We start from the raw sequence: 17,447 nt of genomic DNA on the forward strand, positions 1-17,447 counted from the left end.
GCTGTCAGCACAGACCTAGGTTATCTCTGACGCAAACGCTCGTCACAGGCGTCTCTCCCATTTCACAGAATCAAATGTCACCGATTGACATCTCAGATCAGCCAATCAGCGCGCAACTCAGGCACCACTCCGGGGGCGGGACTCTCACTTTGGACCAATCGCAGCCGCTCATATTGTTGTGACCTCTGAAACAGCATCACCGCCTACCTCGTGCCCATGGCGGAGGAAAGCTATAAATACAGGCAACGCCGTAACAGGAGGGAGACGAAGTAGCAAAACTCCCGGAGAGGCGGGAGCTACTCTGCAAGCCTGCTGAACGAGGAAAAAACTAAATAACCGTAAAAACAGAAACCGAAGCAAACGCCAATCCTCAGAAATGTACATTTACTGGAATACCTTTTTATAACGTTGATAATATATTCTATGTGAAGAAAGTATTTATACTTTTTTTTTTCTATTTGCACTAACTAATAGTACTGAACAACTACTGCGAATTTTTATTTTTTACGAAGAAAAGTAAGTATTTCAACTGACTTATGTTACTTGTGATGTGTTTAATGTCATTGTCTTCATCTTGCTTGCTTTCGTACTGTAACTGTATCCATAACGTTACTTGCTAAAATGATCTGCTGCGTCAGTCCACGAAGTTATAGGGAGGGGTGTGTGTGCGTGTGAGAAAGAGAGAGAAAGTGAGCGTGTGTGTGTGTGTAAGCGCGTGCATTCCATTTAAGTGTGCGTGTAGTATCTCTTTTTTTTTGGTCTCATCTCTGGTCCAAAAAAAGACAACAATATCCCCTCAGAGACTCGGAAATGCGTCGGACGTGCACATGAATACTGATCATATCGTACTTTATTGTGTATCTGTTAATTTTCAATGGTGTCAACACAGGCTGCTACAGTTGCTGCTGTACTGTTGCATATTCTGTGAAATTGCAACAATGTCTCTCTTGTAACTTAACTGATAAGATGAACGACCTGTAGCCATTTCGCAACACTGAGAAATCTCCTCCAGGCTGCTGTTGCGAGGGCAGCTTCACGAGCGAGGCGACAACTGTTCTATCCCCGTGCAGATTATATTTCCTCGATTGGATTAATACATCTTTAGGTACGTTAGTTTAACAGCCTCGACATACTCTTGTCTGTAGCCCTCAATTCAGCTGCGAGGATTATTATTGCAGTACATCTCATTTCTTTAAATTGCGCTTTCTAGGTAGTCCCATTTACATTTGCTCAAACGTCATGTTGTAACGTTCAAGTCTGTCGTCTTCTCTGTGTAACATTGCCAAACATATGGGTGTAGCCATAATGCGTTAAGTCTTATTTCGACATTGTTCATATAGGAAGAGCTCAGAACACGCGCATCAAACCAGCCCCCCGTGTCAAGACTGCGCTATGAAATCCACCTAAATCATTTCCTCGCTAACTTATCCTCTAGTACGCATTACTGGCGAGGCATTGCCTCCGTTGAGTTCACCCTTTTGGTTACTTAATTGCCACAACTCCGCTTCAGTTTTCCTGTCTCCTGCTCTGGAGGCTATATCCAGTGTGTTATGTAACAGGATTCCCGAGTATTAGTGCGAGGGTTGACGTGCTCAATACCCAGTTTCTGACGTTTACATAAACAGCAAATGACAGATGAACAAGACTTATAGCTTGATCCGGGATCAGTGGGGCTCTGTGTGTGGAGATTTCTGCAACAGCTGCACATTTTGAGTGTTTCTGTGAAATTCTGCTTTGGAGGACTGTTGTGACTGTCAACGTAAGACTTTTGAGCTCACAGCAGTCCAAACAGCAACATGCACTGGTGTTAATATTTAAAGGACACTCACGCCCCGTATAAAGTCTGCACTAGTTGTGGGCAAAAGGAGCTGAATCTGAGTCTTGATTATATTTGTTCTCGGTGCTATTTACATTTACTTGTGACTTTAACATTTTGAAATGAATCATTAAGAATTTTTGTTTCGCTCTACCAATTGTTGCAGGACAATATCAGACCCTGTGGAGAACATCACTTCACTACAAAACCAGCACTTTTAGTTTGAACCTGTTTTATCCGAATACTGGTTGCTTTCGCCATCCTGCCTGGAGAGCATCTGTGTTGCCAACCACGGATAAACAAGGCAGACCCAGTGGACACATTCAAGGTCAGACGCACCTAATCTTCACGCACCTGGTAAACGTCGGCAGTTAGCTATGCAGCTTGAAATCCAAGTAGCTCTCAACTTCATCATCTCGTACCTGTATAACAAGCTGCCGAGGCGGCGCGTTAACATTTTCGGCGAGGAGCTGGAGAGGCAGCTGAAGCAGAAATATGAGGGACACTGGTACCCGGAAAAGCCATACAAGGGCTCAGGATTCAGATGTATCCACGTGGGGGAAAAGGTGGACCCCGTGGTGGAGAAGGCAGCCAAAGAGAGCGGGTTGGACATTGAAGATGTCCGCAACAATCTGCCCCAGGACCTCAGCGTGTGGATTGACCCCTACGAGGTGTCCTATCAGATCGGAGAGAAGGGCCCCGTCAAGGTCTTGTATGTCGATGACGGCAATGAAAGCGGCGCTAGTAGCGGGGGGCTTGATCTGGACAAGGAGATCAAGAACAGTTTCAATCCCGACGCACAGGTCTTCATGCCCATCAATGAGCCTGTGAACGCAGCCTCTCCGGGCTCCACCTCCCCCTCTCCTCCATTCGGCCACTCGGCGGCAGTCAGCCCCACCTTCATGCCCCGCTCCGCGCAGCCTTTAACCTTCACAACAGCCACCTTCGCCGCCACCAAGTTCGGCTCCACTAAGATGAAGAGCAGCGGCCGCAACAACAACAACAACAACAATGGCAGCAGTAGTGCTGGGAACAAGGTGGCGCGTACCTCTCCCACCAACCTGGGCCTGAATGTGAACAGTCTCCTGAAACAGAAAGCCATCTCCACCTCCATGCACTCTCTTTACAGCTTGGGCCTCGGGGTGCAGCCGCCGCCGCCGCAGCACCAGAAGCCCTCAGCCCTGTCGCCCAATGCCAAGGAGTTTGTGTTCCCCAGCCTTCAGGGCCAGGGCAGCCAGAGTGCTCTCTTCCCTGGAGACAGCTCGCTCAGCCTCAGCCCGCTGCAGTACAGCAATGCCTTTGACGTGTTTGCGGCCTACGGTGGCCTTAACGACAAGTCCCTTATGGATGGCTTGAATTTCAGCTTGAACAACATGCAGTATTCTAACCAGCAATTCCAGCCAGTTATGGCCAACTAGTACACGTAAAGGTACTACTTAAGCTACTACTTTACACAGAAACGACCAGAGATAATGTGATAGGGGGGAAAACAAAGACAAATGCACATATTGCAACAAAAAAAAACGTGTAAACAGAATGTCATGGATAAAAGGAAAAAGTGACTTGTCAGCTGAACGATCTATGTAACGAGTCTAAGAGCATGAGCCAGAGGGTGAAATACTTTGCCCCCTTGAGTTATACCTTTAGTACAAGATGTCCACGCTTGGTTACCTAAACTTCAACATGCATCGTTGTTATTTCTTTTGCCAACCAAGCACAAATCTTTTTTTTTTTTTTTTTTTTTTTATGTGACTGTTTTAAGATATAAAAAAAAAGACAAAAAAAACACCACCACAAGTCATGGCCTCTTTCAGTTTTTAAACATAACTGGACACCGCCAATTCTTTCAAGAAATTGGCACAAATAAGTGGGATTTCCTGGTCTTTTTTCTAATTGTATAATTTAATTTAGTACAGAGTTTGTAAAATATCAGAGTATCTATTGTTTCTACGACATGGTATTGCATTTATATCTTTTTACTACTCCAGTGATCTGTGATGGCTGCAGCAACTGTATGTTTTCTTTTTTTATTGAAATTATAAAATGAATCCATCTTTAAAAAAAAAAAAAAAATCGACTCTATTGTAAAGATTGTGTACAGAATATTCCGTAGTGGTGGGATTTAAGAATATTTGCTTTTTTTGAAAAACATAAAAGAGTTGTATTTTCTGTTGAGAGTTTAAAGATTTTTGCTATATTATGGACAAAATGTAATCGTATATTAATTTTGTACCTACATTGTGCAATACTTGATAAAACAAACGGTATAACAAAGTATTTGGAGTCAGTGTCTTACATGTTAAGAGGGACTGATAGTTTATTAAGTTTGTATTAAAAAGCTTGAAAATAATTACGCTTCAGTTTCATTGTTTGTTTTGTTTTTGTGGTTGAGCTGGTCGATACAGGTTTAAAATAAAGTTATGCAGATTTTTGTAACATGTTTGGACAGATCCAGTGCTCTGTCCTGAGGACAGACTCGTCAGGTTTGTCCTAAATACGCCCACGTCCATTGTAGTTCACCTGTTTGGTGCAATGGTTTGTCCTCAAAGACTTTTGATAGGTCTCTCACAACAGACTGGGTCAAAACGTATATCACCCAACATTACATGATATAATACAGACCTTAACACATATCCTATCCTCTGCCCGTAACATTGATATATTGGTACACAAGTCCGCAGTAACATTTGTTCACACCATGCCGGCTGTGTTTGACAGTTTCCCCTTGAGCCAAGTGTCATTACACATATGGACACTGGGAGTGTGATTGTGTCGAGCCTGATGACCTCCTGAACTAAAGCAGGAGCTCGTATGTGTGATAAGGCTGTTCGCTAACAGGCTGCTGAACCGCGTAACCAACTTCAGAGGCATAAACTACACGGCAGACGGCTGGAAACCTTGTGCTATGGGTGGAAGGATACGGATCTGATGCTGTGCCTAGAAGATGCCATCATGTTTCGTGGGACCAAACTAAAAATGTTTCCAAGAAACAAACTGCATCATGAGTCCCTCAGTCTGTGTGGGTGACTGGTGACGCAGATGTCTTCTGGTGAAAACTAAAGCAAAGCATCTGCTGAAGTGCTTTTATGCAAGATATTGAATCCCTACCAACCCCAGGGTGCCATTTCTCTCATCTCCTCGTTGATGGGAGGCCAGAATGAAAACTCCCCCTCCAAAGAGTTAGCCGAGTCACTTATTAACGTTAATAATTAAATACAATATGCAATGCTGGAAAACAGCACTTAAGCCTGCACGGGACAGTGTAGCTGAATGCTAAGGTGGCCAGTTACATTTCACCCAGTGGCCTGTTAATGGATAACTGCTGTACTTTTTATGCAATGGGATCCAAATAGAGTACTGTAAAAAAAGCTCAACGTCTGGACTGAAATCAAGCATGAACTGAAGAAGTTATCTACTGTGTCATTTAGTTTCTGTTAGTTCACCTTTCCAAAAATGGCTCATACAGATGCGGATTCAAAAATGTAAACCTATAAAGTAACACTTAAGCTTATATTTTTGCTGCTTATATTATTTGGGAGTCGAGGATCCAAGTCCAATTGTTGAGGCTGAAGATAAATCGTAGCTTAATCAGCATTTGATTTCAGCAATAACCTCACTCTGTTTCATCAGAGTAAAAACTGTTTTCTTAGTTCCTGTCTGTTGAGACATTTGTGGGTACTGCTGTTTCTTTTAGTGACGCGCGGTTGTTGGACTGTATCGTGCCATCGCCGGCTGACTAAAATCACCCTGACCCTGCTGGCACATCACGCTCCCTCTGGGACCAGCTCATCATTGCTTGTCAGTCTGCATGTGTCCCCTGATAAACTTGCAGCTTGATCGGCCGAGTAAAGTTCAGCCTGCATGTGTGGGTGTATCTCAGTTGCTGATACTGTGCGTGTTAAAAAAGGCGGGTGGGAGTGCGTTTGCTTATCTCTTGGTCTGTGAAGCTGTTTGTGTACATGGTTGGTCTGAAAATAACCTTTGATGCTTGTTTGTTTTTGTCAATGGTCTTGTGCACATCACAACTAAAGGACTGTGTCCCTCCAAGCTGCTTGACCAGGAGAACAGGGGCGTCTTCTACAGCAACCCTTTTCTTGACCCGGTATATATTTCTCTACACAGGGCGGGAATCGATAGCACATATAAAAGGCTGAGACCAGTGACGTCCTGTAGTTGTAAATGAAAAGCAGCGTGAGCTATAACCTCCAGCTATCATAAAAGGGCATCACTATCACCAGATCAGCTTTTCTGTCCTCTAGTGATCTAAATGAGATTGTTAGCATACTACTGAGTGTAGCACTACGATTTATATCAGCCCAAAATTGCAGTAAAATGGTATTTTTGCAAATACAACACAGCGTTGATGTTTGGAATATAGTCCGTTTAGGATAACTGATTATCATGTCATGTGAATATGTTTTCATCGTAATGTAACCTGATCGATCATTATATTAAATGTACGGTTTCTGTTTATGAAACAGGGTCTTTCACGCATAGTGTATTATTTAAAGACGCTCAAAGGATGGCATGCACTGATTTAAAGAAGCAAATAAGTGATAGAATAAATTTGTACTGAATGTCTATTATAATTTTGCTTCCCAAACCTGGCTACATTCCCAGGTATGGCTGAAGGACAGGGCAGAAGGGAGGCTCAGAGAAAAGAGAAGGCGAGGTGTTATATGAAGTATGTGAATGCCATAAAAGTATGGTACTAATAATACCAGTGAGAAGAAAATCCAAGTAAGACGGGGCTGAATCAGAATAGCACAGAGAGACGGAAGCCTGATGAAAAGAAGATGGAATGGGAACGGCATGGCGCAATGTGACTGGGAGAGAGAGAGAGTGAAGCATTGCCAGCACCACTATTGATGCTAATCCGGTGCCAAGCACACCGCTCCGCCTGTCATAAAAACAGGTGGAGCTCAACTCAGCTTGTGGTCCCAGCCAGCCGACAAGGCCTTATGGTAATGTCGCCCTCCTCAGCAAAAAAACCAGTTAATGGCTTTTCAGTCCTTTGCCTTAGTCCAAGCCCTCACCCCATCTGTTTGTGGAAGCATGCTGGAGCTGATTGAGCAATGATAAGCTGAAGGGAATTGTGCTTTCCTCTGCAAATGACTTCACCAAAGCTTATCTGTATCTCACAGAGGAAAGTAAAAGGATTTCAACCCAGAATAGAAGAACGTATCTGTTTTGAAAAACAAACCAAATAAAAGACTTCATCCACGTCCTAACTGATACATTCATGAGAAAGATAACATGTGTTGACTGGTCTCACAGTTGAAGCTTCAGCGAGTACCAAGGGTACTGACACAGTTGCTTTAAACAGTTGCTCACACACCCGTTTGGCAACATATGAGCTGTTGCCAGTAGGCAGACAAGAAACACTTTACGTTCACTCAAATACATTCTGTGCTAATACACCCTGCAGCTGTCGACTGTCTTGTGCTAATTCAAACAGACTTGTGTTTGACGAAGGCTAATGTGTGTAGTACATCATGAATATATGTGTTGTTTAGGAATCTTATGAGGGATATTTTGCATGGCATCTGGTAGATACATGTATTTTGTGTCTTGGTGGATACATTGTATGTCTGGTCTATCTTCTCAAACATACTTTACTGTGTTCCTGTGTGTGTACACACACACACACACACACACACGAATGCACAGTGGGAGTTGTCCAGTTTTCTTAGCACACTGTAGATATCACCAGCAGACACTCACGCACCCAGCCCTTTAAACTGAAGCTGCTCTTATCTGGAGATGGAAACCAAAAACAAACACGCATTCCTCGGCCTCCCCTCCCTCACCACACCCCTTAAGGGTGACGTACCGGTGTTTCCAGTGCAGTCTATCACGGCACTCTCTTACCTGGCATTGGGTTCCTCACGATACTTTGCAGGGGCGATAACACCAACCATCAATGTTACAAAGTAGCCCAGTAACAATAGTTACCATGCAACTCAACTGTGGCTCTGCTGTCGATGGTACTTCTAGCTCCACGTGTTCTGCCTTATCAGTTAGAAATAAAGATTTCCTGATAAGATCTCTTCACTGCTTCATGATTTCATAAGACAGTTATAGCAAGTCACGGTGTGCTAAATTCAGGAATATAACTAAAATCGGCAATCGTGGCCTTGACTTCTCACGAGTATGACAGTTGTTTGGGGATCGCACCACTATTTCTGATTTAAAAGGAACATATTTTTAACATTTAAAGTATCCATGGGTCGACGAAGATAACACTGTATCCCTCCCCCCCAAGTTTGGCTAGTTTTGGCAGTGTCTAAGCTACATGAATCAAGACATCTTGTCAAGCTGAGATTAATCAGTGCTGTGCAATCTGCAGGTCTGTGGCACTCACTGGTGGTGGGGGAGTCGAGGGGAGGGGAAGCTTGGACACCTGCTATTCATCACTCCCTAGAGTCTATATGTGCGTCTTCAAGTGGGAGAGAAAGAGAGGGACCCTATAGCAACAAAGGAATCGTTTGGTGTGTCTCAGAGGCTTTGTGCTCAGAAGAGGCGGATTTGTAGCCAGCAGAGAGAGAGAGAGAGAGAGGTGGGCATGCTGGGAAACACTGGAGAGGAGAATCATGCACACACAAATGCATACAAATACATATACTGTATATATCCATGTACACAAACGTCCTGCACATGCTCACCAACGCAATTAAACTGAAAGCAATGAGAGAAGTCCTTCCTAAGAACGTCTTCATATGAAAGAGAGAAATGAGAAAAAATAGCTGTTGCTTTCTAAACACCTTCTCTGTCTACTTAGAGTCAGTCTGGATTTACCTGACTTATACCTCGTATGCTTTGAACACTTTCATGAATAATATTTACACACATTAAAGAAAGAAACCCTGGTGACGTCTGGCAATGCAGCTTCTGACTTGTAACTAAGTCATGAGACTTGAGTACACTTCGTTCTTCTTTCTTCTTTTGTCAACACGGTTAATGTATCCTCAAGCCCTCGACGGAAGCTCTTTTTCTCCTGTTGCCTGAGGATGGGATTGTTGGCAAGGACAGCCCGCACTCCTATGGATCAGTGGGACAGGAAGTCAAAACATGCAGAGATAAAGCCATCTCTGTGGAGTTCACTGGCAGTGGTGCAGGGCAGGAATCGTGAATGAACACTACTATGGCAGTGTTGTGCCCTTGAGAAATGCTAAAGAGAGTGTACGTGTTTAGAGGGAAGTAAGAGATACACTGCGGCCTTCTAAACATACTTCATGATAATTAGAGCGGCACGTGTCACGTGACTGCAAATAGTACAGAGTACAGTACAGAGTACAGTGCAGAGTGTAATGGCTTCTCTTTAGTTGTTTACAATGCAGTTTAACTAACTCTCTTGTCCAAGTAGATGCTATTTGGACATCACCAGGCAATGTCTCCACAGCTGGAGCAGCCCCGACAGACTTTCAACCATGCCGCTAATAAGGCTGCCTGGGACACTCGCGTGCCGGCCTGAACACGCTCTTTTACATTTCTCTTTCTGCTTGAAATATCAAGCTCCTCTTCTGTGGAACCAGCTTCCCGTTTCAGTCCGGGGGGCAGACACACTCACCACATTTAAGAGTAGGCTTAAGACTTTCCTCTTTGATAGTGCTTATAGTTAGGGCCGGCTCTGGCTTGCCTTGGACCGGCCCATGGGCAAACTGGTATCGGCAAAAACTACAGGGGGACTTCCTACACTGAGCACCTCTCTCCTCCTCTTCTTCACCTCCGTCTGTATGCATTGATGTCCCATTAATGCTCATTAGTTACACAGCAGTATCTATCTAATGTTAGCTAATATTAGCCACCATAGGCTCCTGGTCATACCAGACCAAGTCGGGCTGTAGCAGCAAAAACCTTTGAGTACACTGAGCTAAGCAAAGATGCATTTAATTGATTGGGAATTTGACATTTCACGACATGTTATTTCTTCTTTCAAAAGTGACATACTCTGACTTTACGATGAGGAGAAAAGCATTTGACAAAAGACAGTTGACGAGACATAAATCCTCCTGCTGCAAATATGATCAGTGCTGTTAACTTGACATGGCCTGTATGCAAATGATGCAGTTCTTATTTGCGTGCATTTAAACGACAGTTACACCGGTTATTTGCATCCGTAAGTGTCAACACATGTTCCATTAACAGTTTAGCCTCGGTGCCAATTTAATGAACATTTCCTTCTTTCCCTGAAAGTGTTACTCCCCCAGGCTCTGATGTTTGCACTATATAGCACATTAACCTCAACCTCAGCCGATTTGGCCTGCATGGTTTTTTCTTGTCCCTTGACTTTGCTTTGTACTCTTTACATTGCAAGAATGGAATTAACAGATGTTGATCTGTATGTGAGGTGAATAACACATCTGCATTATAGCTTGAGTCCGAACAAAAACATGTATTCACGCAGCCTCCCCCAATGTCCTCATTGAAGTATGGCCTAGTTTGTGCAATAATCTGAGGAATGTACCACACACCTGTTAACCAACAGCACAGCACAGACGGGCTCTAATGAAGCCAGACTTGGTGGTTATGATAGAGATTCCTCCATCTAACCCACTCTATTTCAGTATGTTGATCATTACCAGGAAAGTAGATTTATATCTGAGGATCAGGATTCAGTAAATCATTTTTAAAGTGACTTTTCCAAGAGATTATTCATAGTTTTAATTCCTAATAGAAATAAAAGTGACATCCGGTTGTATTTTTTTTTCTGAATATCATGAATCAGCCTAAATAATATAATTTCTTACGTCCTGGGATTATTTTCCAGATGAAATATAATGCTTTTCTAATTACCAAGCCTGGAGGTCTGTGGTGTTAAAAGTTAAATCGGGGGCTGAACGATAACAACGTTGTAATTGGTATAAGCATATTAAAACAGAACAATTTTAAAGAGGAGGTTCATAATTGCTTCATACTGTTGCAATATTTTTAGCTTTCTGCTCGTCTTCCCAGTCCTTTATTCAGTTCCCTATCGATGTAAAATGAATTGCATTGTGTATTGTTGTGTTGTTTGAGATATGGAAGCTTATAAAACGAACACAAAATGTCAGGTATCATCCAGGGCTATTTACAAGGGCTTCACCATTTGTCCCATGCTAGAATATCACACGACACAAATAAATAGAGAGAAGGAGTTGGGGGTTGTTAACTTGCTGTGGAATCCAGTTTGGGCCAAGGATGCATATGAAACAATGGCTGAATTAATCACACTGTGTGGGTGACGGGTGATGCAAATTCCTATGCTCTTGGCCATAAACACTGACACACATGACAACTAGAGCTCTGGAAGAAGCCAGTCGCTTTTCGACCTTATAACAAACTTAAAACACCATCAGCACTTTATCAAACAACATTTTTTTAAACCCACACTTTTCCCCTCTGGCATGTTATGAACTGTGAAACAGAGGGCATTTTTTTGGCTTTCTGCATGACTGCTTGAGAATATTTGCATTTGTCCAGTAACTCTTTACTGTGTTGTGGAATCACACAGGATGCAGATAAGGCATTACATTAAATTGTTTAATAGGTTAACATAGCTAAAACGAATGCAGTCAGTACAACAGTCACGCAATAAATTCTACTTTCATAAACATTATAATGGCAACTGAGTGTAGGTTATATAATGTGGACGTAGTTACCATCACCCATTGGTTTGAAGACTACGGTTTTTAAGCCTCGTGTTTGGTATTTTGGCCGTCGCCATCTTGGTTTTTGGCCGTCTCCCTCCTGGTTCTTTGCAACCAGAAGTGACACGAGAGGGTGGAGCTAAGTACAACGAACGCTAAATAAGACATTTTTATGCAACCAAAAAGGTTTCAATTCATGAACTGAAAACATCCCGTGAAATTGTTAAAGTTGTAAGACGAAAACGTAGACAACTTCAAGACCCAATAACGCCGAAGTAGCAAACTGTCAATCACAAGGTAGCCACGTCCTAAAGCATATCCTGTTGTACACAGGTGGACTAAATGATGTCACTCCTCTCCCACACAGCACAAATATGCTTAAGGCTACTTCTGTGTGTAGGCCCATTGTGTGTGTGTGTGTGTGTGTGTGTGTGTGGGAGGTGCTGATGGGTCCTCAGTGGGTGGCGTTGCATAAGAACGTCAGCACTGAAGCAAGGTTAGATAGAGAATTAAGAGAAGGGGGGAGGCTTCTATCACTTAATGTCTCTCTCTCTCTCGCCTACTCTCCCATTCTCTTTCTCCTTCTGTCTCATACAGTCTAGCACAAGCACTTGGACTGAGCCCAGCACACAGTGGTGTCTGAGTCAACTGCGTGGACCACAATTCGTAGAAAAAAGCCCAATGAGCTGCAGCGGTGGGTAAACACAAGACTACACCAGACCAACATCGCAGATGAGATAGAGGGAGGGACAGAGGGAGACAACATAAGAAAAGATTCCTTATTATTCATATCCCAGCACAGTGATTGGCTGATAGTATTGCTGGCCCAACCCTCCTTTATTGACATACCTTAACTATTGGCCTTTAATATCCATCAGTAAACAAACAAATAAGAGTGACCATCATTTTTTCGCCAGCGGAAATACTTCATAAAGTTTGTGACTTTTGTGAGCCCTGACTTCATCCTTCAACAGAGTTTAAATAGCATCTCTGATCGTAAAATACAGCTAAAGACGAGATAACTTCAGATGTTATGATCTTATCTTCTGCTAGTGTTGTATTCTTTACTTTTGTTGACAAACACTGACTTGCTATTGTGAAGATGTGCTTGTGTAACTTACTCATGGATTCTTTATCCAATTTGTTGTGGTACACTGCGTTTCCTTTAGGCTTTGTGTTAATGACAAAAAAAGGCCTTGGAAATTCGCATGTCTAATATCAGCCCTACACATATTTAAACATTTCTTTATATTTCAAACAATGTCACACTTAAGTGTTTGTACATTTCTCTGTTCTACTTTATTGGCATTTAAGAAGAAAGGCACTGATTTAATTGTGTCCTAAAGTCTTTCTCTGTATTCAGGTGCATCTCCTGAGTGCGTTGTGGGTTTTTATACAGCGGTCGGACGATCTCTGAGTGTATTATTTCAAGCGAAATAAACACCTCTATCGAATCAGCTCAGCAAACATTAATCTTTCATCACTGAGGTGACATAAATACAGTCTATATACATTTTGGTTTATGAGTCAACAATTTGCCCTCCGCTTAAATGTCAGGGTATTCTGCTTCCCACTGTTTAGACGTGTTAACACTTGCACACAGATGAAGACTGTAATTCCAACTACCACTAATGACATTGCTTTACTCCCTTCGTCACCACAAGTGGTGGAGCACTGTGCGTCTCCCCTTCAACCTTGTTTTGCAGTACGCTGTTCTGCTGTTGACTTCCTTCTTGCCAACAGTAAAGAGGGGAAGAAACGAGCTCGTGTGGAATAATTGGAGGGTCGTAAAGTGTCTCTCTTTTTCTCCCGCATACTCTGGCATTGTGTTGAACTGAGCTACGCCAGCAGCTTGAGGACGACTGAGACTGTTTGATCTTAAGGAGCATTAAATGATTCGGGAGAGAAAGGAGGTCAAGGAAATGATCTGATGATTTACACTAAATCTTAGCTTTGGTACAAATTCGTTTTTTCAAGAGCACTGTTGCGTGGTATGGTGAAGTGATGAAACACTTTTGCAGTTAATGGACACAAACACACTCCTGCACAAGACCGGGGAATGTTTGTTTGGTAAAGTAAAAACCTACAGACATCCTCCTCTCGCCGAGGTGCTACAGCTTTTTACGGAAGCCGCATTTCAGTCCTGATTCATATTTAGTTTCTTGCTCATGCTCCTCCCTCCCTTAGGCTCATAATGGTCCACAGCAGACCTATAAAATGTCAATCCCATCATGTGATATAGTGCCTGCTGTGCTGTCAGCTATCGCAGAGGATTACTGGCAGTGTTGTGAGTTTTGTGGCACCCGGCTGCAGCCAAATGAGGAGGAGGAGGAGGAGGAGGAGGAGATGAAAGTGGAGAAGCTACAGAGGGGTTCTGCCAGGTCATGTCGCCACATGTCACTGAAATGTGATCAGTAGTCTCACTTGAAGGAGAACAGTCCTTATTAAACACTGTTCAGTTCATTGCACTCTCACCAAGTACACAATGTCTCGTAACATGTCTGAGAATTGAGTATTTCAAAAGCTAATAACGCATTGTTTTTTTCTTTTGGGTATATTTGGAAAATATGGGTCAGGTAACACAGATTTCTGGGCTCAGGGGACGGGATGTCTGAGAGAAAATGTGACATGGAACAGACGGGCTATCATCTGTGAACAGTATTGAAGCCAGAGCCAACCAACTGGACAGTTTCCAGAGTTCATAAAAAAGCAGAAGGTGAGCTGAATCCCTCCAGTGTGAGGCTCTTTTAGTAAACAATGCTGTCATGGCATGCGGTCTATATTTGGAGACAGAAATCTACCAAGAGTTAGATTTTATACACATTTGGATACAGTAGATAAGGGACTAGAAAAAAAGCTGTTTTAATGGAAACAACTAAATAAAACAAACTAAAAGCACCAAAAGAGATAAGTTTACTGGAGAGGGTAAACGTAGAGGGCTTTATTGGAGTTGTCTCGACATTGCCACAGTAGGCAAATTAAATATCCCTGCTTCTCACCGGGAGCCTCGATCCAAAATGAAACACTAAACTGTCAGACAGTACAATGTGACTTCCTTCATGTTTTTATTTCATCATTTGTATCAGCAGTTACAATTACACCCAGTTATGTCATACAATGTTTGTGTGATTGTATTTGTGTGCATGTGGAGAATATTGTCACGTGTTCGTGTGAGTGCATGTGACACACACACACACACACACCGCGGCTTACATATGTGCGATGTACGTGTGCAATCGGTGTGATTTAATAAGGCAGTCCTTGGCCGCGCTCCAACGCTACTGCAGACGTCAGCAGCCCGAGCAGCTAGCTGAGAAGGATGGGATGAGGAGGGGGGAGAGAGCAGATGGATAGAAGGCAAGACGGAAGGAAGGAATAGACTGGTGACATGATGGAGAGGTTAGCAGGGACATGGATGGAGAAATGAGAGAACGGAGGGAGAGATATAGGAAGAGACTGAAATAGTAAAGAGTGATGGGCAGAGCTGCAGGAAGCCAGAGAGAGAGAGAAAGTATAAGTACAGTTGCCAGAAAACAATATATTCTGATATAATATTAAATGCCAACAGAAGAAGATCAATACAAATATGCATCATACATGCACTGAATTATGTGCAATTACAATGTGCACTGAGTAATCATGTAAAATGATATATCGACCAGCAGGCATCTTGCATATACCCTGTCTCACATTGTGTTGGTGGTGTAACAGCAGGTGGCTTTAGGGGATGATGATGACCACTCTACTTCCTGTTGTGTGCAGGAGACTATCTTCCAGTTCTGGAGACCATTCAAACCATATTAAGTAACGCAATTAAAGAATAGTTGGACATTTTGAGAAATGTTCTTTGCTTATTTGCTTTCTTGTTAAGAGGATACCACTCTCCCGTCCATGCAGTAAATATGTAGCTGGCGCCAGTTAGCTTAGCTTAGCACAAAGACTGTAACACTATGTGACAGGTTGGGGAGTGAGAGACAGCAATAAGCCAGCTAAGTCCCCAGCAGGAAGGCAGTCTTTATTGAAGCCAATAGTTGGGCTGTCTCAGGAGAAACGCTGTTATTAGCATAACTCTGCAGGGGTCTGTGCTACAGGTAGCTGAAGGGAGGAGAGGAGAGACGAGGAGGAGAACACGGACTCAGAGATTTGAAGGCCAATCATTGTGGTTACAATAATGCAGATGGCGACAATGACAGTGACGGCGATAATGGGGATGTCGCACATTACAGCAATGATCACAGTGGTTGTCTAGATGACTATGATGGCGTTACCAAGCAGCGATAATTATGAAGTAATGCTGATTGCTTGTTGATATGAACACCTACACGAAGAGAGAAATCTTGAGGGGAGAAATTAGCGATATTTATTGCAATATTTGTGACCCCCTCGTCCATTGTGGGGATTCTGCGCTTGGATAGTGCATACAAGTGTGCTTCACAGACCATTGGCTGTTTGCTAAAACTCAGTCAGGTAATGTAACATCTTCTTTCTGTCTCGAAAATGTAAATGCTGTTGTCAAGCCAGAGATGAAAATATAACGCTGTGCCTAAGCCATAAGCTGTTGGGTTCTTCCATTCCACCCTGCAATTGAACCTCCAGTCGTATTCCTGGTGTCTTGACAGCCACACACAATGGACATGGTAATAGTTGGGTACATACTGACGCACACACACTCACAAAATAGAAACGTATACAGACTTACAATGAGACCACAGGCTTTCACAAAACCACAACATAAAGATAATCATTTGGACTCTGCATTTCCCTCCACCGGAAACTGCAGACACTGATTATATGCTCTTTGTGTGTGTGTGCGTGTGTGCTTTGTGTGTGTGTGTCTGAGACCAGAGAAGAATTTATAGATTACATTTCTGAGGTTAACGAATCAAAAGATGTATGATTTTACTACCTGTTCTCCATCAATTACCAACCAACAGCAGGATTTTAAAGTCAATTCTTTGTTGGACAGGAAGCCAGTGCAAAGACATCAGAACTGGAGTGATGTGATCCACCCTCCTGGTCTTAGTGAGGACTCGAACTGCAGCGTTCTGAATCAGCTGCAGCTTTCTGACGGACTTTTTACAGAGACCTGTAAACACACCGTTACAGTAGTCCAGTCTGCTGAAGATAAATGCGTGGACAAGTTTTTCCAAATCCTGTTGAGACATAAGTCCTCTAATCCTTGATATATTCTTCAGGTGATAGTAGGCTGATTTTGTAATTGTCTTGATATGGCTGTTCAGGTTGAGGTCTGAATCCATAACTACACCTAGATTTCTGGCTTGGTTTTGTGGGTTTTAACATCAGTGACTGAAGCTGAGCGGTGATTTTCAATTGTTCGTCCTTGGTACCGAAAACAATTACTTCTGTTTTATCTTTGTTCAATTGAAGAAAATTCTGGCACATCCAGATGTTGATTTGTTCAATGCAGTCACACAGCCCTTGTATGGGATTATAGTCCCCTGGTGACATAGTTATGTAGATTTGTGTGTAGTCTGAGAATACTGAGAGTAGAGAATATGTGATGGCTCACAGAGGATTCTCTTTACTAAAGAGAGTCTGAAGATCATAATTATGTACCCGTATGATACATGAATAAGTCCTGAGGACAGGTCCGCTAAAAGGTGATAAAGATTTCCATTTGTTTAGTTTTAAACACTCTCATGCCAAGAGGATTTCAGAATTATTTCGGGGATATCTGTCTCTGTCACCTTAATTTGTAATGTGAGTTGTCGTCTGATCTCTTTCCAAAGCTGTCTTGAAAGCCCGAGCTGGGCTTACTGGTGATCTTTGAGAAAGCAGCCTCTGTGTGTGAAGTAGATGAGGCATTGTGCAACACTCTCTTAAAAATAGCAGGTCAGGCTCATCTGAGACCATCCACACACCCTGAAGACACACACACACACTGGAGTCCCACCACACCCACCTTCTCTTACCTCCTCTCCCCAGTTCAGATCTCCTTTTCCTGCTACTGACAGGTCAGCAGAGCGTATGCTCCACTAAAG

At 42.9% G+C, this 17,447-nt stretch overlaps 1 protein-coding gene across 1 annotated transcript; it reads left to right on the plus strand.

Moving 5' to 3' along the window:
- The first annotated feature begins 281 nt into the window (after positions 1-281).
- On the plus strand, positions 282-4,160 carry LOC306786622 (protein Tob1-like). The gene is made up of 3 exons (XM_079281448.1): positions 282-378; positions 475-516; positions 1,983-4,160. The coding sequence occupies exon 3, from the start codon at positions 2,194-2,196 to the stop codon at positions 3,232-3,234; it is 1,041 nt and encodes a 346-aa protein (XP_079137574.1). The 5' UTR covers positions 282-378; positions 475-516; positions 1,983-2,193; the 3' UTR covers positions 3,235-4,160.
- The last annotated feature ends 13,287 nt before the right edge of the window (positions 4,161-17,447 follow it).

The sequence above is a fragment of the Melanostigma gelatinosum genome (genome assembly GCF_949748355.1).
Source record: "Melanostigma gelatinosum genome assembly, chromosome: 13".
In the NCBI taxonomy this organism is placed as follows: Eukaryota; Metazoa; Chordata; class Actinopteri; order Perciformes; family Zoarcidae; genus Melanostigma; species Melanostigma gelatinosum.